General features: G+C 41.2%; 1 protein-coding gene across 1 annotated transcript; it reads right to left on the reverse strand.

The window, feature by feature from the left end:
• Nucleotides 1-1,017: 1,017 nt before the first annotated feature.
• On the reverse strand, nt 1,018-22,149 carry LOC141204966 (uncharacterized). The gene is made up of 8 exons (XM_073664005.1): nt 22,045-22,149; nt 17,824-18,109; nt 15,929-16,077; nt 15,620-15,799; nt 15,413-15,536; nt 15,232-15,329; nt 14,952-15,042; nt 1,018-3,951 (listed from the first exon to the last, which is right to left on the reverse strand). The coding sequence occupies exons 1-8, from the start codon at nt 22,138-22,140 to the stop codon at nt 2,594-2,596; spliced, it is 2,382 nt and encodes a 793-aa protein (XP_073520106.1). The 5' UTR covers nt 22,141-22,149; the 3' UTR covers nt 1,018-2,593.
• Nucleotides 22,150-23,013: the final 864 nt, after the last annotated feature.

A 23,013-nucleotide genomic window follows, 5' to 3' on the forward strand; every position in this document is an offset into this window, starting at 1 on the left:
TCCCCCTTTACATTATAGGTGATCAGTTTGTCCACGGAACATCCCGACGCGTTTCAATCCTTCATCAGGGGTATATAGTTCCTCTTCATTAAGGGTATATCATTCCTCATTCCTGCATTGGTTCCTTAATCATATCCTAATGCCTCAAGGGTTGAGGCATTAGGATATGATTAAGGAACCAATGCAGGAATGAGGAATGATATACCCTTAATGAAGAGGAACTATATACCCCTGATGAAGGATTGAAACGCGTCGGGATGTTCCGTGGACAAACTGATCACCTATAATGTAAAGGGGGAGCAGACATAAAAAGACCCCGGGTGAGATGTTTCCATGTTCTATGAGGATTTAAATGCCTGGATGGTAATAGAAGGCTCCTCATAGTTCTATTTCTGTATACATACCTACCATTTAATAATGGCTTGTTATGTCTATGGGTATATGCAGATATAGGTATGATCACCGTATATATTGCTATATGGGTATTTGGTGAGGTATACCTCGGCTTGGGATGTTCCATGGATTAACTCATCACCTGGAATGTAAAGGGGGAGCAGATATATATAAAAAGACCCCGGGTGAGATGTTTCCATGTTTTATGAGGATTGAGTGCCTGGATGATAATAGAAGGCCCCTCATAGCTCTATTTGATTGTATACTTATTTACCATTTAATAATGGCTGGTTTTGTCTATGGGTATACACAGATATAGGTATAATCACCGTCTATATTGCTATATGGGCATTTGGTGAGATATACCTTGTTTTTTGCGTATCTGTGGGGTTCTCTTTTTGGACTTCATAGCTTGAATACCTTCATTATTCTTACTTATGCTGGACCTAATAGGGCCTGATATTCTGTCCAGCTATATCGTAGATATTTATATCTTTTTACTTATGATATACCTTACTTATGGATACCTTGGCTGATAACTATTTGCCAAAACTACGTTTGGTTTAATTTTTTCCTCCTGTGAGTGGTTGTAGTACCTAGGATCATCTAGGGATAATTAGGATGAAACAGAAATTACGCTCTTTTAGGGTGTAAACCTCAGTGGCAAGGAAGGGTAAATAATGAGGGATAATTAATAGGGAAAGGATTGAGGCTCCATCCCCACCTCCCCTACCACCTGCCTTTAACTCCTGATTTAATTTATATGGCCTAGGAATTAAATACATTTTTTTCATTTCTATAATGCTAATTTGTAAAATTTGATTGGGAACATATGTAATAGTTCCTTTTTAATAAGGTATAAATGAATTATATACATTTTAATGGAGATTTTTATTTGTGAGACATATTTACATACATAGAGCTCTACTACATATGCACATTTACATACACACAGCTCTGCTACATATGCACATTTACATAAATACACAGCTCTGCTACATATGATAATGTCTGTAAAGTGCTGCGGAATATGTTAGCACTATACAAGAATAAAGATTATTATTATCATATGCAAATTTGCATACACAAACACTGTGTACACATTTCCCCTTTTTGCAGTTCCTTCCAGGTCATGTGAATGATTACATGATGGGAAAGGTCCTTGAGCTAGTCAGGTGGAAGGTTTTTCAGCTGCTCACTCAGGACGTGCAGCCTCTGTACAGGTCCTGATACCTTCCTCTCCTGCTCTGCACCAATCAGTTAGATACGTGTGGAGCTGGAGGAAAGAGAGCAGTTCTCTCAGTGACCATGAAGGACACTGTCTCAGCATTCTTCTCTGTCACAGGATGCTGCCTCCAGTTTATAAGACACACTTATTAACAAGATATGTTCATGCTAAAAATATGTCTTATAGTCCAAGAAATATGATAAGTTCTAAAGTGATTTCCCTTTCTCATTTAATAATACACCTGTTTGTTATATCTCTTTGTACAATGTGTCAATAACACATATAGTTTCTCTAAGTCTGAGTTATTTTTGATGGTCAACAAAATAATATTTTCCAGTAATTCATTTTTCACACTCTAGGTATGACAATGGCTTCTCTGTGTGGGATTTTTTACTTTTAAAGGGTTTTCCACTACATGGACAACCCCTTCTCAATCCTCATGCTTGGTCCTGTTAAAATAAAAGCACTGATACAAACCTCCCATGGAGGCGTCGTTCAAGCGGTGTTGGCACTTGCGTTCCCGGGACTCATGTGAGGTTGTTAAGTCACGTGAGCTCTTCGGCCAATTAGTGCTGGCGTGACTGTCCCCATCTTCGGACAAATTGAACATCAAGATGAAGTCAGAGAGCAGCCGCAGCCCTGGCTTGCTGTTGATGTTTAATGCATCCGATGGCAGCGATAGTGAAGCCGTCGCTGATTGGGCACAGTACTCATGTGATGTAACAACCTCACATGAGCCCCGGGAATGCGATTGCCGACACTGCTGGAATGGTGAGTATGAGTGTTTTTATTTTAATGCGGCCAAATATGAGGAATGACAAGGGATTGCCCTTAATAGTGGACAACCCCTTTAAGAAAATACAATTTTCGATTAAAACATTTCCAACATTCTGAACATGAAAAAGGCTTCTCCCTTGTGTGCCTTCTCTGATGTTTACTAATAGTTGATTTCTGTGTAAAACATTTCCCACATTAAAAACATGAAAAAGGCTTCTCCCCTGTGTGAACTCTTTGGTGATTAAGAAGAGATGATTTCTTCACAAAATATTTCCCACATTCTGAGCATAAAAAAGGTGTCTCCCCTGTGTGGGTTCTCTGGTGCATAACTAAACCTGATTTATGGTTAAAACATTTCCCACATTCTGAACATGAAAAAGGCTTCTCCCCTGTGTGGATTCTCTGGTGGCTATCAAGATTCGATTTCTGGTTAAAAGATTTCCCACATTCTGAACATGAAAAAGGCTTCTCCCCTGTGTGGGTTCTCTGGTGCTTAATCAAATCTGATTTATGGTTAAAACATTTCCCACATTCTGAACATGAAAAAGGCTTCTCCCCTGTGTGGATTCTCTGGTGGCTATCAAGACATGATTTCCGATTAAAATATTTCCCACATTCTGAACATGAAAAAGGCTTCTCCCCTGTGTGAGCTCTTTGGTGACTAAGAAGGATTGATTTATTCCCAAAACATTTCCCACATTTTGAACATGAAAAAGGCTTCTCTCCTGTGTGAGCTCTTTGGTGACTAAGAAGATATGATTTATTCCCAAAACATTTCCCACATTCTGAACAGGAAAAAGGCTTCTCCCCTGTGTGACTTCTCTGGTGTATAACAAGATTCCATTTCTGGATAAAATATTTCCCACATTCTGAACAGGAAAAAGGCTTCTCCCCTGTGTGACTTCTCTGGTGTATAACAAGATTCCATTTCTGTTTAAAATATTTCCCACATTCTGAACAAGAAAAATGCTTCTCCCCTGTGTGGGTTCTCTGGTGCTTAACCAAATCAGATTTCTGGATAAAACATTTCTGACATTCAGAACAGCAAAAAGGCTTCTCCCCTGTGTGAGTTCTCTGGTGCTTAACCAAATTTGATTTCTGTGTAAAACATTTCTCACATTCTGAACAGGAGTATGGCTTCTCACCTGTGTGACTTCTCTGGTGTCTAGCAAGATGTGATTTCTGGTTAAAATATTTCCCACACTTGGAACAAGAAAATCTTTTCTCCACTGTGTGAATTTTTTGATGTTTAAGAAAAGACTTTTCAGAGTGAAAATTATTTCCATATTCTGAATGTGAAAATGGCTTCTTTGCTTTAGGAGCAATTCGTTTTTTAATTCTTATTTTTTTACTTTCATTTTCCTTAGCAGTCGGTAATGAATAAGAAGTTGAGACCGGTTTCAAAGCATCAGATGACAGATCTTTGCTGTGAAGGGATGATGGTATGTCTGGAGTAATGGCATTCACTTTAGTTGTAGCTTGTGGGATACCGAGTTCATTTGATTTAAAAATTGAAGATTTCAGCTGTTCCTCTGATCTCCTGGTACAGTCATCTGCCAAGAATAAAACCAATAATTTTTGAATAAAATATCCTTGATTTTTATATTGTTCAACATTTCTACTTAAATTGTCTGTAAAAATGGCAAGTTATGTAAAAATATAGAATTATTCACTAAGACAATGACAGTTCACAGTCTAAAAGAAAACCTCATAGGATGAATCAGTGGAGCGTGGTGTTCAACTGTTTGTTCATTCTGCTTCCCAAATATGGAATAAAAAGCCACCAAACAATGTTATATAGGTGAAAATTATAGCAATAACAACTTCTACTGATCTCTCAAAAAAACAAGTCCCCACTCAGGTCCATCATCTGTCAATGGAAAAACAGAGGTTTCCACATTATTAGTGACTCAAAGGCTCTTAAAAAGCAACATGGCTTCCATAAACCAATCCAGCAATATCTGCTCTCCCAAAGTCAAATCTCCCCCTCACTTCTGAGCCTTGCAGTGTGCTCAGATCACATTTAGCATCCATGTATTTGACATTACTATAGTGAGAAGAACCCACTTAATTTACGGTGTGTGTCTCCTGGAGCACAATCTGGACACTATGTGTTGGGTAATAAAATACTATTTTGCAATTTTCACTCTCCAACATCCACTACGTGCTAGTTTCTAGAAAGTGCATGTGGAGTCAGAATAGTCACTACTCCTAGGGGATTTCTAATGCTCTGGTTTTCTGCCATTTTGTCAAATTAGGGCTTCTTCAAAAGGGGTGTCCCATCTCCTTTGTGTCCTGCTCCTGAGACATCTGCTTCTGTAACCAGGCAATGTCTTATTCATTCTGCAGGTGGTGCTAGTAATGGAGGTGTCGGAGCAAGAAGCTCTAGGTGGCTCAGCCACTAAGATTAGGGTGCCTGGGACCTATAGCACCATCCAGTCTGGCAATATGGGTGTGTGCGCTAGCTTGAGTAATCAGCTTCCTGCTTTAGCCAAGGAGATGGTCTATTCTCATCAGATCTATATCCACAGGTGTACACCACCAAAAATAATCATGTTAGATAGGGGGAAGGGGAAGTAGGAGAAGTGTGGATATATAGAAAAATTTAAAATTCATAACCTTTATTAATTAAATCTTTAAAATTCAAAATATCTAATGCATCTATAGATGGATATAAGGTAACCATCTATTAGAGTATAAAGATGGTACCCACTAATAAGTCTGGCTAGATGCAGTGTAGGGCAAATTAGGGACACCTCTGTCCAGTCCCTCTAATATAGGACCGAGGTTATATGTAAATGATATCCCCATATATTGGAATAGCCTCAATGCTAATATCAGGTGGAGCAGTTATACAAATCCAATGAATAGGAAAATGAATTGTTATCTTGGCAAATTATTTCACTGTCATGTATAAATCTGCCTTGGGACACAACTGTACACCCCCTGATTATCCCATAAAAATGAGATGACATTAGTCTAGCGGTTTGTAATATAATGGTAGTGATAGATGTCAGCTATAATCACTAACTCTGCCCAATACCGCAGTAGTCCATAATAAAGTGCACTGTGTGTGTATTAGTGCTTGTAATAACTGAGCCGGCACCACTTGAAATCTTTGGCAGGAGGAAAACCTCACTGCCAAGCGATCATAAATCTTATGACACTGAGGAGCAGCCCGCTGTGCCGAACAACTCCTCACATGTCAGGTACTAATGATCACACTAATGTTCAGCGTGCCTGGCTGAACAGCTAATCACTGGGGTGAGGGGCAGTCTATTGTCCCCTGTCTCACTCCCCGCACATGTGCTCAGCGTCCCGGCTTCAAACAGCTGATCGCTGCAGTGAGGAGCGATACACTGTCTCCTTGCTCTCTCACTGCACACGTGCGTCGCGTGCCGGCTACAACAGCTGATCGCTGCAGACCTGGACTTTATGTTGTCCGCTGCAGCTTGGAGTACTGATGCGGTTCTCCCTTGTCAGAGTACCGCAATTGTGTGCATATTCCTAGGGCTTAATCTCATTTCCCCCTACACTGTCAAATAGCTCAGATATAATCCCTGACGCGCGTTTCGCCGGTATACCGGCTTTTTCTAAGGGTGGAGTCGGCCTCCAACTCCGGATCTTTATACCCTCTAACTTGATTGACAGGAGGATCGACCAACCAGATTATGTTAATCAAAAGAGAAAGATTTCTTTTCTCTAAATTACAAATAGCTCTTATATGTGTGAATCATACTACTTGAGCAATATTAAAACAAACAGATTATCCATTTGCATAGCCCACATCATGGTTTATAAATATAACATGACAAAGGAAGCAAAGGTGACTCAAGAAAAACATTTTCATATACCTATACTCATATTTTACAACTGATTGATCTTTCAGTGTTCAGATATATTTGAATTAATACCTCTAAATAGGTTTTCAGAGAGATAAAGGGAGAGAGAATTGATATAAAGGAAGGGATAGAGGAGAAAAGAAAAGAGAGAAGGAGAGGGAAAAAAGAGGAATCATAGAATCATAGAATCATAGAATGTAGAGTTGGAAGGGACCTCCTGGGTCATCTGGTCCAACCCCCTGCTCAAAGCAGGATTCACTAAATCATCTCAAACAGATGTCTGTCCAGCCTCTGTTTGAAGACGTCCATTGAAGGGGAACTCACCACCTCTCGTGGCAGCCTGTTCCACTCATTGATCACCCTCACTGTCAAAATTAGGAAATTATTCTTCACTTAAATCTCATCACGAAATGTTTTTATTATTATTTGGATTTTAATTTTTAGCCACAAATAGCCCCATTATCATATATTCCCAATCATATTAATACGTACAGGGGCCATGGTATATCCGTCTCATATGCCCACAGGATAGGGAATGGCAATTACAAAAAACATCCGAAATTGAAGCTCTCATTCAGTCCATGTGGATTCACAGAGTTACATCTAAAAATCCATTCGCTCTCTCTCTCTTCAGAAGCATGGAATCCAGATCTCCTCCTCTGTTATCCAATTTTATTTGACAGATTGCCCAACCCTTCAAGTCCTTCCATTGTGATTGATGTTTAATCTTAAAATGTCTAGCAATCGGTGTTGGGGTAAATATTTTTCCCTGCTCCTGACTCCTTCTCTCATCCCTATCATAGTTAACAATACTTTGAATGTGTTCCCTTATACGGGTTCTCAGATCCCTTATTGTTTTCCCAACATATTTAAGCTCACATGTGCATTCAAGGCAGTAAACTACCCCACTAGTGGTACAATTAATATGTTGGTGGATTATACATTTTTTCCCAAAGGCGTCCATAAACGATTTTCTAGGAACTAAAATCCGACATGCCTTGCACATTTTGCATGGGAAAAAAACGGGATCTCTTGTTCTTGTAGACACATTGTCCTTCCTAAAGTGACTAGGTACTAAAAAGCTTGAAACTGGAGTATTTTTTCTATATCCAGAGGAAGCTCGTGATGTTACACAATTCCTAAGGTCCACATCTGATCGAATAATATCCCAATGTTTGTTCAGAATATCCAGCATCGTTTGCCATTCCTCGTGAAATTCTGTTATGAATCTCACGACATTGTTGTCATCTCTATTCTTCTTCTTAGGGACCAAAAGCTCTCTTCTCTCAACCCTTAGGGCATAGTTATATGTCTTTTTAATCATTCTCCCTGAGTAACTTCTCTCCAAGAGTCTGAGTTTAAGTTCTCGAGCCCGTTCTTTAAAAAGCTCAAAAGTCGAACAATTCCGTCGTAAACGTAAAAATTCTCCTTTTGGAATTCCTCTAATAGTACTGGTTGAGTGAGCACTTTTGGCATCTAGGATGCTATTGGTGGAAGTCTCTTTCCTGTGCAGGTCAGTTTGTACCGAGTTATTTTCGTCTCTTTGTATCATTATATCCAGGAAGGGGATCATTTGCCTATGGAAAGCCAGTGTAAGTTTTAGGTTGAAGGAGTTATTATTCAATATATTTATAAATTCATGTAGTTTGTCTTCTGTACCCCTCCACAATATCAACACGTCATCAATGTAACGTTTCCAGGTTACAATGCAATCCACGTATGTTGACATATTTTCAGCAAAGACTATTTCCTCCTCCCACCATCCTAAGTATAGATTAGCAAATGTTGGTGCTACGGCCGCACCCATCGCGGTACCCCGCGTTTGGAGGTAGATGCGGCCATCAAAGAGAAAGAAATTACGCTTCAAAATAAATTTCAAAAGATGAAGAACAAATTTTTTCCGTATAGGATTATATTCTTGGTCCTTTTTAAGAAAAAAGTCCACCGCTTTACAACCCATCTCCTGATCTATGCTCGTATAGAGACTCTCTACATCACAGGTAACAAATATTTCATGTTCCTCCATTTGGTAGCCCTCTAGTTCCTGTAAGATCTGCATAGTGTCTCTGGTATAGGAGGGAAGATCATATACATATCCCCTTAATTCTTGATCAAGCCATTGATTTGCTTTTTCTGTCAGATTTCCTATACCAGAGACAATAGGTCTACCTGGGGGGTTTTCAAGGTTCTTGTGAACCTTAGGGAGCATATAGAATGTTGCCACTCTAGGATTCTTAACTAAAAGAAAATCCTTCTCGTGTTTCAAAATTTCTCCACTATCCCAACCCTGTTGTATGATATGTCTATACTCATCCAAGAATTGCTCTGTGGGATCACTCCAAAGAGGTCTGTAACATTGTTTATTCATCAGTTGTTTTTTGGCTTCCAGGATATATTTGTCCTTTGGCCAGATAACAATGTTACCACCTTTGTCGCTGGATTTAAAGACAACATCATCCCAACTTTTCAATTCATCAATGCTCTTTCTGTATTCCAAATCAATTGGGGAACTAACCGTTCTTTCAGGTAAGGCCAGTATGTCTCGAGAAACTAGATCTACAAAAACCTGTACGGTAGGGCATGTTTGTAGAGAGGGCATATTAGTGGATTTCGGTTTCATGATCTTTTTCTCCCATTTACATCCTTCCCGATTGCATGTCAAACCAATTGCTTCTTGAGGATTATCAGTATCCAACTCCTCTAAGATTTCTAATGCTCGTCACTCTTGACTGGATAAGTCAGAAGGATCTGTATCTTCTTGTGTTTCAGTAATATCATGGTATTTTTGTGCAAAGATCTTTTTATAAATTAATTTTCGTCCAAAGAGATGTAGATCTTTAATAATATTAAATTTATTGAGACGTGTTGGCAGACAGAAATTGAGTCCTTTTTTGAGGATATCCATCTGTGCATCTGTGATCACATGCTCAGAAAGATTGAAAATCCTCAGGCAATTACCATTATTTCGCTCTATTGTTTTCTCCTGCTCCTGTTTTTCGTTGAACCTCTGAAGCCCCACCATCCCCGATCGCGTAAAAAAGGCATATCGGAATTATAGTTGCCTATCGGTTCAGTTCTACCACTCCTATCAGGAGCTTGTTCTGTATCAGAGTCTGAAACATTGCTACTTTCTACATCTGTCCCCGAAAAATCTCTCCCCGAAAAATCTCTCCTAAAATCGTCTGCTTTCCTAGTCCCAGATTTTACTAATCTCTGCGATTGTTTTCTACCCCAGATATAAACCTGTCCCTTATTAAAGTCAGATTTATCCCTCAGATACTTTCTTCTTTTCCGTGTCTTGATCTTGGCCTCTACTTTATCAACATATACCATGGTCTGTTTAAAGCCCTCCTCAAAATCTGATTTTCCTTCCATTTTATCCATTATAGGAGTAATCTCCTCAAGTTCCCTCTCCAATTTTTCTATGATATGTATTTCATCTTCGATGAGAATTCTCATTAAATTACGCAAACATTCCGTTAGACAGGCCTCCTATCTTTCTTTCAAGTCTGGTTTAGTCAGATCATACGAAAGAAAAATAGGAACACGTAAGCCCCTGGAACTTAAACCCTGTTCTAAATATTGTTCAAGGCTTAATTTAGTCCAGGTAGCTTGCACATGTTTAATTTGCATGTCTCTAAATCTCCTCAAGACATCATCAATCTCAATATGTGCTGTAGAAGATTCTCCTTTACTATAAGGTTCTTCATTGAATAAAGCTTTAACATCATCTTTTTGTCTTGTAAACCTCGTACGCAGCTGATGCGTTATCTTAGATGTAGCCATAATATAATCTCAATGGTCCAACAGTCATAAATAGGGCAATATATTTATTTATAAATCATACCCCAAAATATTGTCTGGAGATATAGACAGAAATGTATCCTATACAACCAAGAGAAAAAACTGAGCTTTTTGTCAAAGATAAAAAGGTATAAATTTTATTGACACAGAATATGAGACAACACAAAACATATAATAAAAAGACATGTGCAAGGGGGCTAGGAACGGTAGCAGCGAATACTGACAGTACTAGGGGGGGGATGGGGATAGCAGAGGGATACATACCGACAAAATCATGTATCAATAGATATAGCTTGCATCCATAAAGTACATAAATCCCCAGACCCCTAACTGTGGCAATAGGGCTCCACAGAGTAGAGCCCTACGAATGGACTATAGATTAAGGCAGTATCCAGATTAAATAAATCACTAGTAAATATGTCAGCCATAAAAGTCCAGTTAGCGATGGAGAAAATAGAACCCCCCATTGGGGCATATAGAAAAAAACACCGCAGTAGAGGAGGATAGCAGATAAACAGTGCTTACCCTAGGTCAGTAATCCAATAGATAGAAGGGAAAGCCCTCTTCCCGACGCGCGTTACGCGTGTATACTGATCGGCTTTCTCAAGGGCAAATGTAGGGCAAATTAGGGACACCTCTGTCCAGTCCCTCTAATATAGGACCGAGGTTATATGTAAATGATATCCCCATATATTGGAATAGTCTCAATGCTAATATCAGGTGGAGCAGTTATACAAATCCAATGAATAGGAAAATTAATTGTTATCTTGGCAAATTATTTCACTGACATTGAGGCTATTCCAATATATGGGGATATCATTTACATATAACCTCGGTCCTATATTAGAGGGACTGGACAGAGGTGTCCCTAATTTGCCCTACACTGCATCTAGCCAGACTTATTAGTGGGTACCATCTTTATACTCTAATAGATGGTTACCTTATATGCATCTATAGATGCATTAGATATTTTGTATTTTAAAGATTTAATTAATAAAGGTTATGAATTTTAAATTTTTCTATATATCCACACTTCTCCTACTTCCCCTTCCCCCTATCTAACATAAAGCTCAGAGCATATTGCTGGAAGCTGCCAGATACAGCCTTGTTCTCCTCTGGTTCAGTCCTTTGTGCTCAGCTCCCGGCTTGTGTATTTGTTTCCTGTTGTGATCCCGGCCCGTTTACTGACTACTCGTGTCTTCGGATTTTGTATTTTCTCTGCCCTCCTGGTTCTGACTCGGCTACCCGACTATTCTTCTTGCCAAGTCACACCACAGAATAGCAGGTAACACCGTGGCCCAAGCTTAGTGGTCTCTGTGTAAGTCCTTGTTCATCACCCTTTAATGTTTAAAGGGTGATAAACAAGAAAATTCCTGAGATCTGGAAATCGGGGTGGATAGTGCCAAGCCTGTTCGTAGGAGCCATGTTTTGAGCTGCCAGGTGACCACGAAAAGTGCCCCAATACATTGTGTCTGTAAATTATTCCAGCAAGATCTGCATTCAAATAGCTAAATCCTTCCTTTCTTAACCTGCCATGTGCCCAGACAGAAGTGTACAATTGTATATAGGGTATTGTCAGATTCAAGAGAAGTTTTAAAATAATTTGTAAAAGTCCATTTTCTTCCTATTATCCTTTGTAAAGAATTCCAAAGTTATCACCACATAAAGTGACACACGTCAGATGTGAAAATTGAGGCCTAATTTGGAACACAAAACTGGCTGCAGGAAGGGGTTAAATCAGAGTATTTTGGGCATTAACTACTGTAGTCAAAAATTGTGGCATTTGTTTTTTATATCTTAAGAAAGGCGCCGATCCGGCGCAGAAACAAGTTGGTATTAATAAAAACAGTCTTGGAATCCCAAGCCTCTTCATTCCTGCAGCGCAGCCTGCCTACACGTGCCAGCTTCCATTTTTTGCCTAGTCAAAAATTGTGAGCGTAGACAATAACACATCTACTAAAATGACCAAACTCAACAGTCTTCATCAATAAAAGATGAGTAACTAGTGGTGAAACCTCTCTGGGGTAATTAGAGTATGGGGCTCGGTGGCTCTTGGCAATCTAAACTATCGAAAGGGATAATATTTTCTATCAGATAAGTTTCATGAAGAAATATTAGACATTCAAGGAGAACTTTTTATAATAGTGAAGAGCTGAGGTGTCTTAAATTTAGATCTAAGGCATTTGTAAGAGGCAATGGAGACCTTTTTTAAAGACTACCAGGGAGTTACAGTCTCACATAAGTGAGGCCGGCCGATCCCATCACAATCAAACTATTACACAGAATGAACCTGTAAAAAATAGACATAAACTAAAAAAAAAAATTTACATCCCCAACAACAACGTATGTATGAAGGGAGAACTCCAACACTAAACCGAAGGTGCACTCATTTACGGTGGACCATTGGAGCTACTATGAGTCCTGACCAGAAGAGTAGAGAAAGAATTAGTGCTCTCCATTTTAGGAGAGATTGTGCAGTAATCTGAATTCATTAGGACCGACAACATAATAGAACTTATGAAGAGGAGTGAATCCATGAAACCAGGACTCGAGCCATGCCAACACATCTTCTGCAGGCGCGAATAAATGTACACTGCTCAACAAAAATAAAGGGAACACTTAAACAACAGAATATAACTCCAAGTGAATCAAACTTCTGTGAAATCAAACTGTCCACTTAGGAGGCAACACAGATTGACAATCAATTTCACATGCTGTTGTGCAAATGGAATAGACAATAGATGGAAATTATTGGCAATTATCAAGACACCCTCAATAAAGGAGTGGTTCACACTCGTGGTAGCATGAGATGAACTCCACAACCCACAGAAGTTGCTTAGGTAGTTCAGTTCATCCAGGATGGCACATCAATGCGAGCTGTGGCAAGAAGGTTTGCTGTGTCTGTGAGTGCAGTGTCCAGAGTCTGGAGGCGCTACCAGGAGACAGGTCAGTACACCAGGAGAAGTGGAGGGGGCCATAGGAGGGCAACAACCCAGCAGCAGGACCGCTACCTCTGCCTTTGTGCAAGTAGGAACAGGAGGAGCACTGCTAGAGCCATGCAAAATGACCTCCAGCAGGCCACAAATGGTCATGTGTTTGCACAAACGGTTAGAAACCGACTCCACGAGGGTGGTATGAGGGCCCGACGTCCACAGATGGGGAATGTGCTCACAGCTCAACACCGTGCAGGACACTTGGCATTTGCCACAGAACACCAGGATTGGCAAAGTCGCCACTGGCGCCCTGTGCTCTTCACAGATGAAAGCAGGTTCACACTGAGCACATGTGACAGACGTGACAGAGTCTGGAGACGCCGTGGAGAGCGATCTGATGCCTGCAACATCCTTCAGCATGACCGGTTTGGCAGTAGGTCAGTAATGGTGTGGGGTGGTATTTCTTTGGAGTGTGCTCGCCACAGGTAGCCTGACTGCCATTAGGTACCGAGATGAGATCCTCAGACACCTTGTGAGACCATATGCTGGTGCGGTTGGCTCTGGGTTCCTCCTAATGCAGGACAATGCCAGACCTCATGTGGCTGGAGTGTTTCAGTAATTCCTGCAAGATGAAGGCATTGAAGCTATGGACTGGCCGCCCATTCCCCAGACCTGAATCTGATTGAACACATCTGGGACATCATGTCTAGCTCCATCCACCAACGTCACATTGCACCACAGACTGTCCAGGAGTTGGCGGATGCTTTGGTCCAGGTCTGGGAGGAGATCCCATAGGAGACCATCCGCAACCTCATCAGGAGCATGCCCAGGCATTGTAGGGAGGTCATACAGGCACGTGGAGGCCACACACAATACTCAACCTCATCAGGAGCATGCCCAGGCATTGTTGGGAGGTCATACAGGCACGTGGAGGCCCCACACAATACTCAGCCTCATCAGGAGCATGCCCAGGCGTTGTAGGGAGGTCATACAGGCACGTGGAGGCCACACACAATACTGAGCCTCATTTTGACTTATTTTAAGGACATTACATCAAAGTTGGATCAGCCTGTAGTGTGTTTTTCCACTTTAATTTTGGGGGTGACTCCAAATCCAGGCCTCCATTGGTTAATAAATTTGATTTCCATTGATGATTTTTGTGTGATTTTGTTGTCAGCACATTCAGCTTTGTACAGAACAAAGTATTCAATGAGAATATTTCATTCATTCAGATCTAGGATGTGTTATTTGAGTGTTCCCTTTATTTCTTTGAGCAGTGTATATTACAACCGTCAGCCACGCTCAACTAGAGATATATCATGGCACAGGTGTAATGTAAATTGCATAATTTATCAAATTTCTGTTTGAAGTTAGTTGATTTTAAAAGAAATTGAAAATTTAAGATAAAGGGAAACTCTGCTGTTATTGTACAGAAATTCACACTTGGCCTCACTGCACATTTAATGTTGCCAATCACAAAAAGTGAAATTTGGCCAGAAAGACTGGACCTGGTCTTGTAGGGACCATATGAGCACATTCAGCAGAACAGAAGGGAGAGAAGGTAGATTCATCCAATAAGATATCAGGGTTCTAGGAAACCAACATCATCATTACCCTCCGCTTTCTCTTACAGGTCCATCATAATATTTTTCTTCAAGTGATTTTCTCACTTGTCAGCACATTCTAGGTACGCTGTCATTTGGTTTTGCAGTGTACAGATCTGGGCAGGTAATGGTCAGCGTCTTCTAATCCCAGGGGGTAGGTGGATCCTCCAGGTTGTAAGTTCTAGAGAAAATGGCTTTTAATGCCCAAAGTCATTTGAACAGTTTTTGGTGGAGGAGAATGTTGTGGTCTAGAGGCAAAATGGTGATCACATGATTCTAATACAGCCGGACTTCAGGAACCGATAAAGCAGACACAGACAGTGACTGAGAAGACTATGTGACTTCTCTGCATTTAGTGGTTGCTACTTACTTTGGTGGTTATCTGTAGGAATCTCCTCTTTACACCACTCATCACCCCTCACATATGTCTCTGTAGTATTAATATGGGTCAGATCTTCACCCTGAAAAAATATTGTAAAAGACACAGAGAAGTCACATTTATGATCAGCTCTAATCCTGCCATCTCCACCGTTCTCATTACACAAGTATAAAACATATAATACTGGTGGATAAAACAAGACTGAGCACAAGACCTTCACAGCCGTCTACACATCATAGGGGAGATCTCATGATACCTTCTCTCCATCTACCTGATGATCCTGAGGAACATTGGGATCTTCTTGTTTACAGTCTTGTGGAAGAAGAGAATGGGGACATCTCTCTGGTGTTGTCCTCTTACTGGATAGATCTGGAGGAAACACATACAGGGACTGAATTCATTCTTCACATACAGATAATTATAGGCCGTGTGTATTTAGTCCTGTCTATTACCTGGTGATGTGAGGGGCTGGGGAACCTCCATCATGACGTCCTTGTACAGATCTTTGTGTCCTTCTAAATATTCCCACTCCTCCATGGAGAAATAGACAGCGACATCCTGAAACCTTATAGGAACCTGACACAGACAATGAAACTGTCACACCCCCAATACCTTCATAGAGTTAATGTATCATGTCCCAGAATTCCCAGCAGTGTCACCTCTCCAGTCAGCAGCTCAATCATCTTGTAGGTGAGTTCTAGGATCTTCTGGTCATTGATGTCCTCATGTATCAGGGGGTGAGGTGGAGGCCCTGTGATTGGGCTCAGGGGTCTTCTCCATCCCTCAGACACAGGGTCCTGACAGCGCCCACTAGAGCGCTTCTTCACTACTGTGTAATCCTGGTTATGGAGAGACACATTAATAAATCTCACTCCAGACATTTCCAGAGTCCTCACCTCTCCAGTTCTGTCCATCTGTTATTCCCATAGATAAGAATGATGTAATGTGACGTCATCAGAATCTCTCACCTCTCCAGTAAGCCGGAAGAGGATCTCTAGGGTGAGGTGTAATATCCTCTCCGCCATCTTGTCTCTGTCATTATCCATCTTTGATGGGTAAATCAGGAAAATTCTCTTATATAGAAGATCTTCACTGAGGGATCTGATATTGTAGAGATCTGAATGAGAATATGAGCCGATGGAACATCCTAAAAATCCTGAGTAATAATACAATTACTGGAGACAATAAGGGAAACATATGAGGGGATTTATTATTTTACAGTCTTTAGTTTTCTTCTTTACATCTACTAATAAAACCTATATATTTTAGGCCACAGACAACAAGCAGTTTCTTCCTTGGAGTCTGCAGCTGAAGACGTTCCTCATAGACTCATCTTCCATAAAGCGAATTCTCTAATCATTTATTGACACTGGAATCGGCATTAGCAATACCGCAGGAGATATTCATTACACGTGATATGAGAAATAACTACTTCATGAGGAGGACGACATCTTCATCTTCTACTATGGCTCGGGAACATATTTGGTCAGAGTCAGTCACTGACTACATCACCCCCGGCGTCTATATAAATGTTTCCCGTCTTCCTCAGACTTTAATCTTCTATCACATGACATCTCAGGTCTGATTCACACACAGAAGTTTGAGGCATTTATAAAAGCTAATTTGTTTGCACAAATACCGAGGACAGAAATTATTTGATAGTAAAGTCTCCTTGTACAGTGTTTTATGGGGTTTATTTCTGGCCTTCAGTTTTCCTATATTACAAGAAAAGACACCAGAAAAAAGGCAGATATTAAAATGTTTCAACAGAAAATTGGCACCAACAATTCTTGTAAAAAAAAAAAAAAAAAACATGAAACATACATTTTTTTTTTTTTTTAAATTAACTCTTTTGGGTACCAGAACATAGATGTACACTGCAGGGATGGCACAGACACGGCTGCAACAAAAACCCTGGCAGTTTAACCACTTACTGCTGTCAAAAGAAAACATGGCATCTCAGAAGGTTGACAGAGTTCGGCTTAATGTCCTTTCTCCTTAAGTACTCGATAGTATGGGGCTGCCTAGTTACTACAATATTTAAATGCCTAATAATGGTGTCTGGGCCTGTAATGTACGAAAGTCTATTAGGTCGGGCACTGATTTCGGGGGATTTAGTTGACTATATAATGTATTTGGGGGCCTGAATTTCACAAGCTAATCCGTTTGTTCTTCCTGTAGATAATCCTCCACTAGAGGAGTCTGGTGGCGACTCTCTCATACAGACCACAAGAAAGCTGGAATATTTGTGTGTATGGGGGAGTTGGGAGAGATAGCCATCTGCCAAATGACCGTTCGGCCAATATCTATCGTGTATGGGGCCGTTAGTATTACACTGACAGTCAGGGATAATACAGTAGTACAGTGCATCACCTGAGCAATCAGAGGCTTGTATGTTGTATGATCGCACTAATAAGAGTTGGTTAACAAAGGTTTAACGTGAATAAAAATATCAGTTTTGGCAACAAGAAACATCCGTCACTATTGGCACAACAGACTCACTACACAATGTTAAGTCACGTCCACAACAACTTTATTATACTCTATTATCCTATACACGGTGACGTAGATCGAAATCACAAGTCCTACAACAACATCTTTAATTAGGCCCCACCATCCTTAAAAGGAGTGATATACTATATATATATATATATATACACATACACACACACAGTACCGACCAAAAGTTTGGACACACCTTCTCATTTAAAGATTTTTCTGTCTTTTCATGACTATGAAAATTGTACATTCACACTGAAGGCATCAAAACTATGAATTACCACATGTGGAATTATATACTTAACAAAAAAGTGTGAAACAACTGAAAATATGTCTTATATTCTAGGTTCTTCAAAGTAGCCACCTTTTGCTTTGATGACTGCTTTGCACACTCTTGGCATTCTCTTGATGAGTTTCAAGAGGTAGTCACCGGAAATGGTCTTCCAACAATCTTGAAGGAGTTCCCAGAGATACTTAGCACTTGTTGGCCCTTTTGTCTTCACTCTGCGGTCCAGCTCACGCCAAACCATCTCGATTGGGTTCAGGTCTGGTGACTGTGGAGGCCAGGTCATCTGGCGTAGCACCCCATCACTCTCCTTCTTGGTCAAATAGCCCTTACACAGCCTGGAGGTGAGTTTGGGGTCATTGTCCTGTTGAAAAATAAATGATGGTCCAACTAAACGCAAACCGGATGGAAAAGCATGCCGCTGCAAGATGCTGTGGTAGCCATGCTGGTTCAGTATGCCTTCAATTTTGAATAAATCCCCAACAGTGTCACCAGCTAAGCACCCCCACACCATCACACCTCCTCCTCCATGCTTCACGGTGGAAACCAGGCATGTAGAGTCCATCCGTTCACCTTTTCTGCATCGCACAATGAAACGGTGGTTGGAACCAAAGATCTCAAATTTGGACTCATCAGACCAAAGCACAGATTTCCACTGGTCTAATGTCCATTCATTTAAGAGATGCTGTTGCTAATTATGGCAACATGGCGGATATTGGGTGTAAGGTTATTTTACTGGCTACATTTACAGTAAGTCCCAGACATATGCTCGGGACGTCATGACATATGTTCAGATATATGGCCGTCCAGATTTGTTTATTACAGTTATGTGTAATCCAACTTGGCCAGAGATAAGGGAAGAGCTTCTGAGTGGTCAGGGTCCCTCTGATCGACATGATTTAACAGTAAGGGTGTTTAAATAAAAACTGATCAAGGTCATGAAAGTAATTACAAAGTGTCATATTTTTGGTTAAATTCGATGTTGGATGTATTCAACTGAGTGACAAAAAAAAGAGGTCTTCCGAATGCACACATACCGATATGGTTAAAGGACAAGATACACCCTGATCAAATTGATGGTGTTATTTCGGATGAACCTCCAAACACAGAAGAGGACCCGGTAATTTGAAATGATTTAGAAAAATATGATCCACAAGCTATGTGGGCCACTTAATCCAAGATCGCCATGCACGAAGGAAGGACAATGCACTGAAAAGTATCCTCACAACTTGTTTGAAGAAACACAGACAGTAGATGATGGTTACCCTCCTTACAGAAGAAGGAAACCTGGACAGGGAGAATATACGGCAACAATCAGATGTAAAAGGGTTAATCAGTACACAGATATTGAAATAGATCTGATGGGTTGTACCTTACACTTCACTACTTTGAAAAATATTTGAAGAGCGCATGAATGTAGAATATTGTAATTCTGTGACATCAAATACATTAACGAGGGCAGGGATATGGCAGTTTTTCAACTACACAATCAAAAATGTGCATCTGATGAGATTATACTCTGTCAGATGGGGAGGTGTATAAGTAGTAACAAATCCGTGTGGCGATTACTAAATTTTCCCATCCATAAAAGACATCTGACTGTAGTTCATCTCAGCGTCCATCTTGAAAACAAATTTATTTCACTGCCAAAAATGCAGAGGAAAGAGCGGCTCCACCACCTAATACAACATTAACAGCTTTCTTTCTCCTGTGTCAAGCAGATCCATTGGCCAGGACTTCACAGGCTGAATGCCTGTTAAAATGTTATCTATGGAGACATATTCAGAAGCTACTCCGACTACTAATATACGGGTTCACTTGAAGGGAAATACTACTGCGGACAAATTTACACACCACCTACTATGCCTCGGAAACGACAGGTTCCCTACAGATTCCACTACCGGCTTAATTTCCTTCCCGGAAAACTTTTGCAAAATGGCGTCCTCATTACTGGAGATTATTAACCAAGTTTTCCCTGATATGTGTCACAATTTTAACAACTATCAGTGGCTTTGTGAACACGTAATCCTAGGCCATAAAACCTATAGTGTCAGCTCCATAAATCTACAAATACAGAAGAGACGGCCCGGTCCAGAGACCACATACATGTCCATTGATTCAGTCATGGATGGTGAACAATGTACCCATTGGAGTTCCTGAATTGTGTGGAGCCTCCTGGATGTCACTTCATAGACTCACTATAAAAATAGGCGCTCCGATAATGTTGCTTAGGAATCTTGACCCACCAAAATAGTGTAAGGCTGTGTGCCCACTATGCGTTTTTTAAGCGTTTCCGCAGCGGCAATTACGCTGCAGAAACGCTTAAAAAAACACTTGGTAGAAGGTCTGCTATGTTCCCCAATGATAATCCGCATGTGCTGTGCACATGATGTGGAAATTTCCGCTGCGGATTATCATTGCGGAAAAATCCACAGCACTACCAATTATTTTACGTAATCGCAGCGTTTTCGCCGCCATTGACTTGCATTGAATCGCTTATTATCCGCATGACTACATGTTCACATGCGGATATTCAATGTGAGGATGGTACCCGGGTTTGGAGAAGAGGAGACTCTCCTCCAGACCCGGGTACCATAGTACCTGTTAAAAAAAAGAATTAAAATTAAAAAAATACATTATACTTGCCTTCTGATGGCCCACGGTCTTTTCTCTGCTGCGTCCGGTCTCTTGTACGGCTCGCGATGGTCTAAAAGGACCTGCCATGACGTAATTTAGTCATGTGATGGGTCACGTGACCGCTGACGTCGGCGGTCGCGTAACCTGTCACATGACTAAATGACGTCATGGAAGGTCCTTTCACACCACCGTGAGCCGTACAAGAGACTGCACGCCAGACCGGACGCAGCGGAGAAAAGACTGGGGGCCATCAGAAGGTAAGTATAATGTTTTGCGTTTTTTTTACCATTTTTAATCTTTTTTTCAACTATTAACTTGGTCACACGATATAAATCCATGCCTGTTGCATGGATTTATATAGTGTGACCAAGTTGACAAGCACTTTCCAAGTGATGCTAAAATCACTTGGAAAGAACTTGACAACCCACATGCGGAAATGCATGTGAAAAACGCTTCACATCTGCATGTCCCTGGCAGGAAAAACGCATGTACAATCCGCATGCGTTTTTTTTCTGCCAGGGAGATGCAGAAACGCTCAGGAAAAATCCGGAGCATTTCTGCATCGTGGGCACTTAGCCTAACGGCACAAGAGTGTGTGTTCGAGTCTCATACCAAACGTTATTGAAGCCGCTCTTCTTATGGGAAACTCTAAGGGGGAAAATATTTCCATTACGCGTATCCCCTTGCTACCAAGCGACATGCCCTTCCATTATAAGCATCTGTAGTTTCCAATCCGGCTTGGATTTGCTCTGACTATAAACAAAGCACAAGGCCAATCACTTAAAGTAGTCGCCATTAATTTAAAGAGTCCACGTTTTTCACATGGTCAGCTCTATGTTGCTTGTTCTAGGCGGGGGGGGGGGAGGGAGGTGGGATAACCCAATTTTTTTTATCATATATGCACCTGAAGGTAAACCGAAAAACGCTTTACCAGAAAGCGATACAATAAATGGCTGTGTATTCGTAAATCAGTCTAAGGCCCCGGCCCCACTATCAGTATTCGGTCAGTATTGTTTCTCAGGAGTGGGAGCCAAAACCAGGAGTGAGTGATAAATGCAGAATTGGTGACTTGTTTCTATTAGACCGTTTCTCTGTTTGTTCCTCATCTGGTTTTGGCTCCCACTCCTGAGAAAAAATACTGACCGAATTACCGTGGCCTTACTGGTCTGTCCGTTACCCAGTGATCGGTTACACTGGGGGGAGTGGGTGAAGGGTTGCACTATGCTGCCCCCTCTTAATATTTTCCATGAAGTCCCCATGAAACGCTGCTTGTGCCGACAGCTGATGGATCTCGCGGCACAGATCTGATAGGATCATCTGGATTGTTCCATAGGACTTACAGGAGGAACCGGTCCAGAAAGCAGAAGATCCAGCAAAGTATCGGCCATATAATGCTGCAAATCCCCCGAATATCATCACTACTATCTACATTACTGTGCTGGAGCTAGGAGAGGAATAATGGCGTTGTGTGAGGACTTCTCTGGGCTTCTGTCCTTTCATCCTTTAGTCGTCTAATGGTTCTAATGTGGACGGGAACCAGCTAAGCCGCATTCTGTCCACAGATGTTACCTCACTGTTCACACCACACAGAGACCCCAAAAGAGTCTCCGTGCTGAAGGGGTTAATGCCCCCTGCGCCCAGTAATGGGGGGTCTCCACATACCTCCACCAGCAGAGCCGCCACCACATATATGGTAGAGACTAAATCCAAGTTGGGCACCTCACTGCAATAAAGGACCTCTCCTGACGTCATGCCCATGTGACCATGCAATTTGATGATGTCACTGGAAGGGGCGGGGCCTCATTACCCATTGCAAACCAAATACTAGAAGGCGCGTTCTGCTGCTGCTGAGGCTGTGGTGATTACACCGAGGAGCTGAGGGTTTTTGGAGGTGCAGATAAGTGGATGTTCATGTATGGGGGCTGAACAGGGAGATCTTGTAGGTGTGGGGAAGAAGGGGGCAATGTTACTTGTATGACGATGCTGAAGTTGATTTCTTATTCAGCAATTTCTTTTTTTCTGTTTTTTACAAGTTTAATTACAAAAATAAAAAATTACAATTATAAAATACAATGTAGTGATGTGTCCTGATGTGAATACTCTTAAAAGCGGCTAAAAAAGTCATAAAACTGGCACAAAAATGGGCATCAAAGTGGGCACTGAAGGGCGTTATTGAAAGGGTTAAATGACTTTGGGCTACTGATTTGACACTGCAAACACACAGATCAGGGTGCCCCACATCCAACTCAAGTCACTCCATCCTGGCCCAAATGGGTTCTGGGCATCACAACGGGCATCAAAGTGGGCAGACGGTCGATTTTGATAAGCAAAATAAGTAACTGGTGTTTTTCAGGTGTTAAGTTACTTTGGGCCACTGATCTCACACCAGCATTTCATACACAGTGATGGCCCGCATAAAATTTAGGTCACTCCAGACTGGCACAAATGGGTTCTGGGCATCAGAACGGGCATCAACGTGGGCAAATAGCCACTTTTCACAGATTTGCATAAGTAACTGGTGTTTATCATGGGTTAAATGACTTTGGGCCACTGATTTCACACCACCATTACATACATACATATATGCATACATGCATAAAAAACAGGTCACTCCAGACTGGCCCAAATGGG

Source organism: Phyllobates terribilis, unplaced genomic scaffold, assembly GCF_046119375.1.
Source record: "Phyllobates terribilis strain yellow unplaced genomic scaffold, ASM4611937v1 Scaffold_136__1_contigs__length_4911898, whole genome shotgun sequence".
Classification (NCBI taxonomy): Eukaryota; Metazoa; Chordata; class Amphibia; order Anura; family Dendrobatidae; genus Phyllobates; species Phyllobates terribilis.